The sequence below is a fragment of the Dendrobates tinctorius genome, unplaced genomic scaffold, assembly GCF_039654945.1.
Source record: "Dendrobates tinctorius isolate UK_male_01 unplaced genomic scaffold, ASM3965494v1 ptg000059l, whole genome shotgun sequence".
NCBI classification, from domain to species: Eukaryota; Metazoa; Chordata; class Amphibia; order Anura; family Dendrobatidae; genus Dendrobates; species Dendrobates tinctorius.
This window is the reverse complement of record NW_027361727.1, coordinates 6,464,949-6,478,351: the sequence shown is the minus strand read 5'-3', so window position 1 is coordinate 6,478,351 and position 13,403 is coordinate 6,464,949. Positions and strand designations below refer to the sequence as shown.

Sequence of the window (13,403 nt, the reverse complement as noted above, 5' to 3'; positions counted from 1 at the left end):
CACATCTCCATACAAAGTGTAGCAGCTGCTGCCAGGTACTGCAGAGTACATCTCCATACAGACTGTAGCAGCCGCTGCTGGGTACTGCAGAGCACATCTCCATACAGAGTGTAGCAGCCGCTGCCGGGTACTGCAGAGCGCATCTCCATACAGAGTGTAGCAGCCGCTGCCGGGTACTGCAGAGCACATCTCCATACAGACTGTTACAGCCGCTGCCGGGTACTGCAGAGCACATCACCATACAGAGTGTAGCAGCCGCAGCCGGGTACTGCAGAGCACATCTCCATACAAAGTGTAGCAGCCACTGCCGGGTACTGCAGAGCACATCTCCTTACACAGTGTAGCAGCCACTGCCGCGTACTGCAGAGCACATCTCCATACAAAGTGTAGCAGCCACTGCCGGGTACTGCAGAGCACATCTCCATACACAGTGTAGCAGCCACTGCCGGGTACTGCAGAGCACATCTCCATACAGAGTGTAGCAGCCGCTGCCGGGTACTGCAGAGCACATCACCATACAGAGTGTAGCAGCCGCTGCCGGGTACTGCAGAGCACATCTCCATACACAGTGTAGCAGCCACTGCCGGGTATTGCAGCGCACATCACCATACAGAGTGTAGCAGCCGCTGCCGGGTACTGCAGAGCACATCTCCATACAGAGTGTAGCAGCCACTGCCGGGTACTGCAGAGCACATCTCCATACAAAGTGTAGCAGCCACTGCCGGGTACTGCAGAGCCAGAGCACATCTCCATACACCGTGTAGCAGCCGCTGCCGGGTACTGCAGAGCACATCTCCATACAAAGTGTAGCAGCTGCTGCCGGGTACTGCAGAGCACATCTCCATACAGAGTGTAGCAGCCGCTGCTGGGTACTGCAGAGCACATCTCCATACACATTGTAGCAGCTGCTGCCAGGTACTGCAGAGCACATCTCCATACAAAGTGTAGCAGCCGCTTCCGGGTACTGCAGAGCACATCTCCATACACAGTGTAGCAGCCGCTGCTGGGTACTGCAGAGCACATCTCCATATACATGTAGCAGCTGCTGCCAGGTACTGCAGAGCACATCTCCATACAAAGTGTAGCAGCCGCTGCCGGGTACTGCAGAGCACATCTCCATACAGACTGTAGCAGCCGCTGCTGGGTACTGCAGAGCACATCTCCATACACAGTGTAGCAGCGGCTGCTGGGTACTGCAGAGCACATCTCCATACACAGTGTAGCAGCCGCTGCCGGGTACTGCAGAGCACATCTCCATACAGAGTGTAGCAGTCGCTGCCGGGTACTGCAGAGCACATCCCAATACACAGTGTAGCAGACGCTGCTGGGTACTGCAGAGCACATCTCCATACAGAGTGTGGCAGCCGCTGCCGGGTACTGTAGAACAGATTTCTTTTTTGATTGGCGATCGATTAGGCGTAGCTGCTGTTTTCTTACTTATTTTGTTTTGCAGGTTTTAAGAGGAAAGAATTTCGAGGTAAACTGGCCATCGCTATCACCGCCAACTTCGTGAACAGGAACACGACGGCAGAAGCCAAAGTGGAGGAGATCAGCGGAGTCGCCTTTATCTTCAATCAGAAATTCTTTCAGGACTTGAAGGAAGAAACAGGTTTGTTCTCATTCTGCGTGCGCGGAGTAAACAGCAGCACGTGATGTGGGTGACAGGAGCAGGGGGCGCCCGAGAGATCCTGGAGGCCGAGCAACAGTTCACATCGTGGCGTTTACTGCACAAAAGAACTTCTCTCCCAAATCCTCTTTACGTGGAAATGACTGCGGCGGAGCCATCTATACTTTTAGAGTCTATTGTTCTTCTTGCGAGCACAGAAAAGTGTTCACGATTTATTACATGGCATCAATTGGCTTGAGTGTAAATAATAGAAATACATAATTACACTGACAATTAATTTGCTTCTTTCTTAATTCTGAGCTCAGGGCTTGCAGGAGTCACTAATGGTTCAGGATCTACACACAACTTGCGTTACATTGCAATGTGCCACCTCCACGACAGTCCACAACTGAAGCAGTATGTCTGGCGCAGTGCATTGAGGCGCCAAATTCATTGTGTCTCACGCCTCGTAATTAATTCGACATCTTAATTAATTTCATCAAGACTGGCATAGCACGTTTTTATTCTGCGCCAGTATTGATGAATTGTCTCGTCATTTTGGATTTCACTAGATGAGAACCCAAATAAGAAAGGCCACCAATAAATTAGGTGATAAAGCTTTGTTATTAGATGGTAAAAATTTGTTATTTTGAAAATATTATATTACTAAGCTTTTACTCCAGAGCTGCACTCACTATTCTGCTGGTGCAGTCACTTTGTACATACATTACATTACTGATCCTGAGTTACATCCAGTATTATATGCCAGAGCTGCACTCACTATTCTGCTGGTGCAGTCACTGTATGCATACATTACATTACTGATCCTGAGTTACATTCTGTATTATACCACAGAGCTGCACTCACTATTCTGCTGGTGCAGTCACTTTGTACATACATTACATTACTGATCCTGAGTTACATCCAGTATTATACTCCAGAGCTGCACTCACTATTCTGCTGGTGCAGTCACTGTATGCATACATTACATTACTGATCCTGAGTTACATCCTGTATTATACCCCAGAGCTGCACTCACTATTCTGCTGATGCAGTCACTGTGTACATACATTACATTACTGATCCTGAGTTACATCCTGCATTATACTCCAGAGCTGCACTCACTATTCTGCTGGTGCAGTCACTGTGTACATACATTACATTACTGATCCTGAGTTACATCCTGTATTATACCCCAGAGCTGCACTCACTATTCTGCTGGTGCAGTCACTGTGTACATACATTACATTACTGATCCTGAGTTACATCCTGTATTATACCCCAGAGCTGCACTCACTATTCTGCTGGTGCAGTCACTGTGTACATACATTACATTACTGATCCTGAGTTACATCCTGTATTATTCTCCAGAGCTGCACTCACTATTCTGCTGGTGCAGTCACTGTGTACATACATTACATTACTGATCCTGAGTTACATCCTGTATTATACCCCAGAGCTGCACTCGCTATTCTGCTGGTGCAGTCACTGTGTACATACATTACATTACTGATCCTGAGTTACATCCTGTATTATACCCCAGAGCTGCACTCGCTATTCTGCTGGTGCAGTCACTGTATGCATACATTACATTACTGATCCTGAGTTACATCCTGTATTATACCCCAGAGCTGCACTCACTATTCTGCTGATGCAGTCACTGTGTACATACATTACATTACTGATCCTGAGTTACATCCTGCATTATACTCCAGAGCTGCACTCACTATTCTGCTGGTGCAGTCACTGTGTACATACATTACATTACTGATCCTGAGTTACATCCTGTATTATACCCCAGAGCTGCACTCACTATTCTGCTGGTGCAGTCACTGTGTACATACATTACATTACTGATCCTGAGTTACATCCTGTATTATACCCCAGAGCTGCACTCACTATTCTGCTGGTGCAGTCACTGTGTACATACATTACATTACTGATCCTGAGTTACATCCTGTATTATTCTCCAGAGCTGCACTCACTATTCTGCTGGTGCAGTCACTGTGTACATACATTACATTACTGATCCTGAGTTACATCCTGTATTATACCCCAGAGCTGCACTCACTATTCTGCTGGTGCAGTCACTGTGTACATACATTACATTACTGATCCTGAGTTACATCCTGTATTATACTCCAGAGCTGCACTCGCTATTCTGCTGGTGCAGTCACTGTGTACATACATTACATTACTGATCCTGTACTGATCCTGAGTTACATCCTGTAGTATACCCCAGAGCTGCACTCACTATTCTGCTGGTGGAGTCACTGGTACATAAATTCTGCCGCTTCAGAGCTGACATCTCCCAGCCTTCCCTGCTTGCATAGTGTCTGCACAGAACTTACTCTCCTGATTTCCATTCTGTAAAACGTCCTCTTCATTGTACAATCATCTCTTTCTTACCGTTCTTGTCTTTTGGTATCAGGGATCGATCTTGAGAACATTGTGTATTACAAGGACAGCACACATTACTTTGTAATGACTGCAAAGAAGCAAAGTCTGCTGGATAAAAGCGTCATTCTGAATGTAAGTGGACATCGCTGGGATGGTTTTTTCGGACCTGAGGGACATGCTATGGAAACCATTAACCTGAAATGTTCTATATTTTTAGGATTATGTTGATGCAGAGATGCTGCTGTGCGCGGAGAATGTAGATCAGGAGAACCTGCAGTCCTATGCAAGAGAAGCTGCCGACTTTGCCACCAATTACCAGCTGCCATCTTTGGATTTTGCCATCAATCACTATGGGCAGCCGGACGTGGCCATGTTTGATTTCACCTCTATGTACGCCTCTGAAGATGCCGCCCTGGTCAGGGAACGCTATGGGCATCACCTTCTGGTGGCTCTTGTTGGTGACAGTTTGCTAGAGGTAGGTTGGAAAATCTTGGCCTCATATCTCAATGTATTTTCCTGCATAGAGATGGTGGCTTTATAGTCTGCTCTTCTTTTCAGCCTTTCTGGCCAATGGGGACGGGCTGTGCCCGGGGGTTTCTGGCAGCCTTTGATACAGCCTGGATGGTGAAGAGTTGGTCTCACGGATCGCCACCTCTCGAAATCCTGGCTGAACGGTAAGACATTAGTTCTTTGCTTCTGTACAAACCCAGGTAGGCAAGACCTGATTATTTAAAGAGTAACATAACTTTTTTTCTTAAGTTAATTATTGACCAACTTTTGCAAAGTTATGATTCTTTGTTTTTGGTTCATTACCGCATTACCTTATTATGTGGAGTCAGGAAGCAATTTCTCCTATAATATGGGGAAATTGCCATCTGCCTCATGGGATTTTTTTCTTCTACTGGATCATCATGTCAGATTATAGGTTGAACATGATAGACTTGTGTCTTTTTTCAACCTTAACCCCTTTCCAACATCGGGCGTATATTTACGCTGATGTTGGACTCCCTCCCTTTGATGTGGGCACTGGCAGTGAGCCCACATCTTTCCCGGGACATGTCAGCTGTTTTGAACAGCTGACATGTGCCCGCAATAGCCGCGGGTGGAATCACGATCCACCCGCAGCTATTAACTAGTTTAATGCCTCTGTCAAATGCTGACAGCGGCATTTAAATGGTGCTTCCGGCAATCGTGCCGGAAATACCCCCATTGGTGACCCGTGTCACGTGATCGCGGGTCACTGGTGTGTTGGCATGACAATCCGAGGTGTCCTGGAGACCTCTATGGTTGTCAGTGCTGGATTGCTGTGAGCGCCACCCAGTGGACGGCGCTCATACCAAGCTAGCAATTCTACTACATAGAGGCGATCTGACCTTTGCCGCTATTTAGCAGAGCCAGTCGAGCTATGGCAGCTTCTAGTCTCCTATGGAGTCTATTGAAGCATGCCAAAAGTAAAAAAAAAAATATAAAACTTCAGATCACCCCTTTTTGCCCCATTCAAAACAAAAAATAAAAATAAAATCAAACATACACATATTTGGTATTGCGGCGTTCAGAATCAATTAAAAAAAGGATATCAGGACTCTTCAGACCTACAGATGACTACCCATTCCTGCTACTACATGTGGGGACAAATGACACCGCAAGAAACGACCTGGAAACCATCTGCAGAGACTTTGAAGACTTAGGCAAGAAAGTGAAAGAACTGGGAGCGCAGGTGGTCTTCTCTTCCATTCTCCCAGTGGATGGCCATGGAACAAGGAGGTGGAATAAGATTCTGCAGGTGAACAACTGGCTACGTTGATGGTGCCGTCAGCAACGATTTGGATTTCTGGATCACGGAGTGAACTACTTATACGATGGACTACTTGCTAGAGATGGGGTGCACCTTACGAAGACTGGAAAGCAGGTATTTGGAAGTCGCCTTGCTACACTTGTAAGGAGAGCTTTAAACTAGAACAACATGGGAAGGGAAGCAAAAGACCAGAAAAAGCCATACACCTGACAAATGCTACTGAGAACTCTGCTATTAGAAGTGGAAAGGAAGAACAAAGACGAAAGAATCTAATTAAAAAAAATATTGGAGAAAGAGAAACCAATCACAAACTAAAATGTTTCTATACTAATGCACAAAGCATGGGCAACAAACAAGGAGAATTGGAACTACTAACACAGGAAAAGAAATATGATGTCATTGGAATCACTGAAACTTGGTGGGACAATACACATGATTGGAATACAAGACTAGAAGGATACAACTTATTTGCAAGAAACAGACTTGATAAACGAGGAGGGGGTGTCGCATTGTATGTTAGAAATGTGTATATCTGCACAGAGATTGAAGCTTCAGAGACTGGGAGTTCTGTGGAAACTGTTTGGGTAAGAATACAAGGACAGAACAATGGAAAGGACACCATTGTAGGCATTTACTACAGGCCGCCTGTGCAAGCTGAAGATATGGATGAACTCTTTATGCATCAAATGGCCAAGTTCTCCAAAAAATATGACATAGTTGTCATGGGAGATTTCAACTATCCAGACATTTGTTGGGAATCTCTCTCAGGCAAAACTAACAGGTCAAGGAAATTCTTATCCTCTCTTGCTGACAACTTTATCTTCCAAAAGGTAAAGGAGAAAACAAGGGGAACTGCTACCTTGGATCTAATCCTTATAAACAGGGAGGAAATGGTTGAGGAGGTAAAAGTGGCTGGGACCCTAGGAGGTAGCGACCATGCTATTTTAGAATTTTGGATAACTAGAGGCGGAAGACCTGTGAAGACTCAGACGTCAAGGTTAGATTTCAGAAAGGCAGATTTTAAGGGATTCAGAAAGAGAATTGGAGGGATCCAATGGCTGGATATCCTTAAAGACAAAAATGTCCAGGAAGGATGGGAAATCTTGAAAAATGAAATTCTCAAAGCACAGTTGTTAACAATTCCGAAAAGAGGGAAGAATAGGAAGCATTTAAGGAAACCAGGATGGATGAACACAGAGCTTAAGCACATGCTAAAAAGGAAGCAAAAAATGTTTATAAAATGGAAAGAAGGAGGCATATCTAAAGAAGAATATAATGCTGTCTGCAGAACCTGCAAGGCACAAATCAGATTATCTAAAGCTGAAAATGAATTGAGGCTTGCAAGAGATGTCAAAAGCAATAATAAAGGATTTTGGGGATATGTCAAAAGTAAAAGAAAAGTCAAAGATGCTATAGGATTTTTACAGGATGAAAATGATGAAATGGTAAGACAGGATGTTGAGAAGGCTGAACTTTTAAATTCCTATTTTGCATCTGTTTTCTCTCAGAAAGGAAATGTAACATCAACTGTTATTCACTATCCTATTAAGGGAATAGAATAATCCAGGATATCTATAAACAGAAAGATAGTGAGGAAACACTTAGCTAACCTAAATGTATTCAAGTCTCCAGGTCCAGATGAATTACACCCCAGAGTACTGAAGGAGATAGCAGAAGAAATTTTTGAACCCCTCTCCATAATCTTTGAAAATTCTTGGAGAACAGGAGAAGTGCCAGAAGACTGGAGAAGAGCAAATGTTGTTCCTATCTTCAAAAAGGGGAAGAAGGTGGACCCAGGCAACTATAGGCCGGTGAGTCTGACTTCTATACCAGGAAAGATCTTTGAACAAATTATTAAACAACATGTATGTCAATACCTGGATAAGAATGAAGTGATTAAACAGAGTCAGCATGGGTTTGTAACTAATAAGTCATGTCAGACTAATTTAATTTCCTTCTATGATGGTATTACTGATTGGGTGGATCAAGGAAATGCTGTAGATATAGTATATCTTGACTTCAGCAAAGCATTTGACAAAGTCTCTCATACAATCCTTATTGAAAAAATGACTAAGTATGGAATGGACAAGGCAACTGTTAGGTGGATTCATAACTGGCTTAGTGATCGGACCCAAAGAGTGGTCGTAAATGGCTGCACATCCAGTTGGAAGAATGTCTCAAGTGGGGTACCACAGGGCTCTGTCCTGGGCCCTGTATTGTTCAACATCTTTATCAACGATTTAGATGAAGGAATTGAGGGTAAACTGATTAAATTTGCTGATGACACAAAGCTAGGAGGGATAGCTAATACTAGAGAAGAGAGAGAGAGGATTCAAAAAGATTTAAATAAACTGGAGAAGTGGGCAGCAACTAACAGAATGGTTTTTAACAGGGAGAAATGCAAAGTACTACATCTGGGCAATAAAAATGAAAAAAGCATATATAGAATGGGAGGAATAGGGCTAAGTGACAGCACATGTGAAAAAGACTTGGGTATACTAATAGATCACAGACTGAATATGAGTCAACAGTGTGATGCAGCAGCAAAAAAGGCAAATGCAATTCTAGGATGTATTAACAGAAGCATACAGTCTAGATCACGTGAAGTAATTATTTCCCTCTACTCCTCTTTGGTCAGACCTCATCTGGAATATTGTGTCCAATTTTGGGCACCACATTTTAAAAAAGACATCAACAAACTGGAGCAAGTTCAGAAAAGAGCGACCAGAATGGTGACCGGTCTGCAAACCCTGTCTTATGAGGAAAGGTTGCAGGATTTGGGAATGTTTAGTTTGCAAAAGAGAAGACTGAGAGGAGACTTAATAGCTGTCTACAAATATCTAAAGGGCTGTCACATTGTAGAAGGATCAACTTTATTCTCATTTGCACAAGGAAAGACTAGAAGCAATGGGATGAAGCTGAATGGGAGGAGACACAGATTAGATATTAGAAAAAACTTTTTGACAGTTAGAGTGATCAATGAGTGGAACAGGCTGCCACGAGAAGTGGTGAGTTCTCCTTCAATGGAAGTCTTCAAACAGAGGCTGGACAGACATCTAACTGGGATGATTTAGCGAATCCTGCTTTGAGCAGGGGGTTGGACCAGATGGCCCAGGAGGTCCCTTCCAACTCTACGATTCTATGATTCTAGGATTAACCTGATCGTTGAACGGCACACTGAGAAAAAAAAGTCAAAATGACAGAATTATGGGGGTTTTTTTGTCGCCGCGTCATTGAATTAAAATGCAATAACGGGTGATCAAAAGATCGTATCTGCACCAAAATGGTATCATTAAAAATGTTAGCCCGGCGCGCAAAAAATAAGCCCTCACCCAACCCAAGATCACGAAAAGTGGAGACGCTACGGGTGTCGGAAAATGGCACAATATTTTTTTTTTTTTTTTTAGCAAAGTTTGGAATTTGTTTTCACCATTTAGATAAAAAGAAACCTAGCCATGTTTGGGGTCTACGAACTCGTAATGACCTGGAGAATCATAATAGCAGGTCAGTCTTAGCATTTAGTGAACATAGTAAAAAAAAATCCAAACAAAAAACAAGTGTGGGATTGCACTTTTCTGGCAATTTCACCACACTTAGAATTTTTTTCTGGTTTTCTAGTACACAACATGGTAAAACCAATGGTGTAGTTCAAAAGTACAACTCATCCCACAAAAAAGTAAGCCCTCTCATGGCCTTATTGACAGAAAAATAAAAAAAGTTATGACTCTGGGAAGGAGGGGAGCAAAATAACAAAACGCAAAACCTAAAAAAGTTCCAAGGTTATGGGGTTAAAACTATGAACTTTCTCTTTTAACTGTTTGGTTCATGCTCTTTTAGAAGCTGCTTTGAACTTCTGCTCTAGCAGTAATCCGTACTCAAACACTATTTACACACACTCTTTTTTTCCATTATCACTGTATGAATGTAGAGGAGGGGAGAAGAAAACCTCACACAGGAAGTGTATTTGTGAATTGTGTTTGACTATGGTTTCTTGCTAGAGCAGCAGTTCAAAGCAGCTTCTAAAAAAAAACATAATAACCAAAATAAACTAGGCAGATAAAAAAGCACTTTCAGCATGGTGTCTGAAAGGGAAGGAATCAAAATAAGGTATTGGAGTATATTGCAAAGATTCATAAGTTTGCAAAGGTACACACTTCTCAGCACATGATGTGGGTTGCGCCTACAAGGGCTAATTTATCTCCTCTCACTCAGTCCAACACTCAATCAACCTCTGTTCTAGGCTATAAAGTGAGCATAAATCATGCCTTGACACAGTCCACACACCCTGGTTACTTTACATGCTGCCACCACTCATCAAACACACAGGGGTGATGAGTGCACAAAATATGTTACTGTCTGACGATGAAAAAGTCCCACTCTCTCTGAAAGGCTACGGAGTCTCTAGAGCATACAAGGATCAAACTTATTAAATTTATTATGCTTTAATGTAGAAATAAACAGTAATAGATATAAAAAGGTAAAAATAAAACGACACACAAATATGCAAAACAGTTATAAAGCGAAAAGGGAGAAATAACAGAAATACCTATTGTTATTCTGTTTCCTTGGGGTCAGGAGAAAATGATTTGTGGATCTCAAACAGCATCGGGAGCCCCCACTTGTGGACAACTTTCCTATGTGCCACCCAGGTTTTTATAGTCCTGACCAAAGGCTCATATTTCCAGGATGACCCGGATTGGCCCATTTAAAAGTTGCAGTTTGTGAGTGGACGATGGGCTAATTTATGGCCTTGCATTTCAAATATCCTGTGTCTCCCCCACTCCTCTCTATACAGTCAATAGGAAACATTCTGCCTAGTTACAGAACATTTCTTTCCCTTTCAAGCTTCGGGTCCAGGAGCTCAGATGCCATGTTTGACACCACCAGCGAAAGCCCGTTTGTGCTTACAATACAGTTTCCTCCTTTTGCTAACTAAATGTAACTCTACTACTGTTATACTTTTCCCCACTAAATATATAGCTCTGGCAAAAATTAAGAGACCACTGGAAAATTTTCAGTTTGTCTGATTTTTCTCTTTATATTTTTGAGTAAAATGTAAATTGCTCTTTTATTCTATAGACTACTGACAACATGTCTCCGAATTTCCAAGCAATAAATTTTATATTTATTTTCAGAAAATGAGAAATGGTCAAAAGAACAAAAAAATTCAGAGCTTGCAGACCTCAAATAATGCTAAGAAAACAAGTTCCTAATCATTTAGAAACAACAATACTAATGTTTTAGCTCAGGAAGAGTTCAGAAATCAATATTTTGTGGAGTAACCATAATTTTTAATCCCAGCTTTCCTGCGTCTTGGCTGCTTTCCACCAGTCTTTCACACTGCTTTTGGGTGACCTTATGCCACTCCTGGTACACAAATGTAAGCAGTTCTTCTTTGTTTGATGGCTTGTGAGTATTCATCTTCCTCTTGATTACATTCCAGAGATTTTCAATGGGGTTCAGGTCTGGAGATTGGGCTGCCATGACAGGGATTTGATGTGGTGGTCCTTCATCCACAGATTGATTGACCTAGCTGTGTGGCATGACGCATTGTCCTTCTGGAAAAACCAGTCCTCAGAGTTGGGGAACATTGCCTGAACAGAAGTAATCTACTGTTTTTCCAGGATAACCTTGCATGCGGCTTGATTCACACGTCCTTTGCAAAGATTAACCTGCCCAGTTCCAGCCTTGCTGAGGCATCCCCAGATCATCACCGATCCTCCACCAAATTTCACAGTGGGTGCAAGACACTGTGGCTTGTACGCCTCTCCTGGTCTTCGTCTAATCATTAGACATCCAGGTGTTGGTCAAAGCTAAAAATTAGACTCATCAGAGAAGATTACCTTACTCCAGTCCTCTATGGTCCAATCCTTATGGTCTTTGGCAAACTTCAGCCTGGCTCTCCTTTGCTTCTCATTTTTTTTCTACCTTTACATGACTTGAGCCCTGCCTCTAGGAGCCTGTTATGTACTGTTCTTGCCGTGCACTTCACCCCAGCTGCCATTTGCCATACCTTTTGTAGATCACTTGATGTCATCCTAAAGTTGATGAGTGACATTCGAATAAGATGATGGTCATCCCGGTCAGTGGAGAGTCGTTTTTGCCCTCTGCCGGTCTGTAGCCTTGTTGTCCCCAGTGTCTGCTGCTTGACCCTGTAATGGACTGCCGTCTTAGAAATTTTAAGGATGGAGGCAAAATGACGCTCACTGTATCCCCTCTGCTAGTAAAGCCAGAATTGAGCCCTCTTTTTCCTCACTCAAGACTTTTCTTTTCAACTCCTTTGGCATGGTTAAAGGGAATCTGTCACCCTGGAGACCGCAGACAGGTAGCAGAGGTCCTGGAGACCGCAGACAGATACCTGAGGATCTGGAGACCGCAGACAGGTAGCTGAGATCCTGGAGACCATAGACAGGTACCAGGGGTCCTGGACACCGCAGACAGGTAGCTGAGGCCCTGGAGATTGCAGACTAGTAGCTGAGGTCCTGGAGATGGTAGACAGGTAGCTGAGGTCTTGGAGACGGCAGGCTGGTAGCTGAGGTCTTGGAGATGACAGGCTGGTAGCTGAGGTTCTGGAGACGGCAGGCAGGTACCAGGGGTCCTGGAGACCGCAGACAGGTAGCTGAGGCCCTGGAGATTGCAGACTAGTAGCTGAGGTCCTGGAGATGGCAGACAGGTAGCTGAGGTCCTGGAGACGACAGGCTGGTAGCTGAGGTCCTGGAGACGACAGGCAGGTAGCTGAGGTCCTGGAGATGTCAGGCAGGTTGCTGAGGTCTTAGAGACGGCAGGCTAGTATCTGAGGTCCTGGAGTTTTCAGACAGGTAGCTGAGGTCCTGGAGATTGCAGACAGGTAGCTGAGGTCCTCGAGACCACAGACAGATAGCAGAGGTCCTGGAGACCGCAGACAGGTAATGAGCACATTGTCTGTGCAGAACAAACTAATACCAAGACGCAGGTGTGTGTCTTGGTGGGCCATATATAGACCCAGGTAGATGATCACATGGGAGTACGCTGGGCTACTTGCAAAGCCCGATATAGAGCACAAGAAAGTTTAGCGGACCGGCATGAAGGGAGCAAATCTTGGACCCGGGACAGGTGTGTAACACTTTACTTATCACATTAGTAAAGGTTGGTGAAGACTGAGTCTAAAAACTGCCAATATGCTTCCCCAATAAAAATCTTCTGATGTTCTGTTTTAGTATCTACAGCAACAGACAAACAGCTTCAATAGGCCCTGGTTACTAATGTTCTTTATCTATGATTGTCTCTGTTATCTGCATCATACATGTGATAATCTCTGAGCGCCTCCTAATAAGTAAAATGCACCTTATGCCAGTGTGCTTTTTATTAAGTTTAGCGTAAAAAAACCCGTTCTTAATAAATTCTCCACAATGTCTTTGCTACGGAATAATAACATATGTACATATGAGAATATATACTGTATATGTGAATGGAATAAATACATAGTAGGATCAGGATATGATCAGAATCCACTCAATGTTATTGTGATAACAGAAATGAAGAGTCTCCTGGGGTCCCACTCTATGCTCAGGCCCCCCCGATCATTTATTCTGGCCCTGTGATTGGAACTAAGGGAGCAATAAG

The 13,403-nt window shown here is 43.6% G+C and overlaps 1 protein-coding gene across 6 annotated transcripts in view; it reads left to right on the top strand.

Moving 5' to 3' along the window:
* MICAL2 (microtubule associated monooxygenase, calponin and LIM domain containing 2) overlaps positions 1-13,403 on the top strand; it is a 318,733-nt gene that overhangs the window by 162,222 nt on the left and 143,108 nt on the right. For all 6 annotated transcript variants that reach the window (XM_073578364.1, XM_073578366.1, XM_073578365.1 and 3 more), the window contains 4 exons: positions 1,454-1,609; positions 4,038-4,138; positions 4,224-4,481; positions 4,565-4,680. In XM_073578364.1, the coding sequence (XP_073434465.1) occupies positions 1,454-1,609; positions 4,038-4,138; positions 4,224-4,481; positions 4,565-4,680 (631 nt within the window). The remainder of the gene's footprint in view (positions 1-1,453; positions 1,610-4,037; positions 4,139-4,223; positions 4,482-4,564; positions 4,681-13,403) is intronic.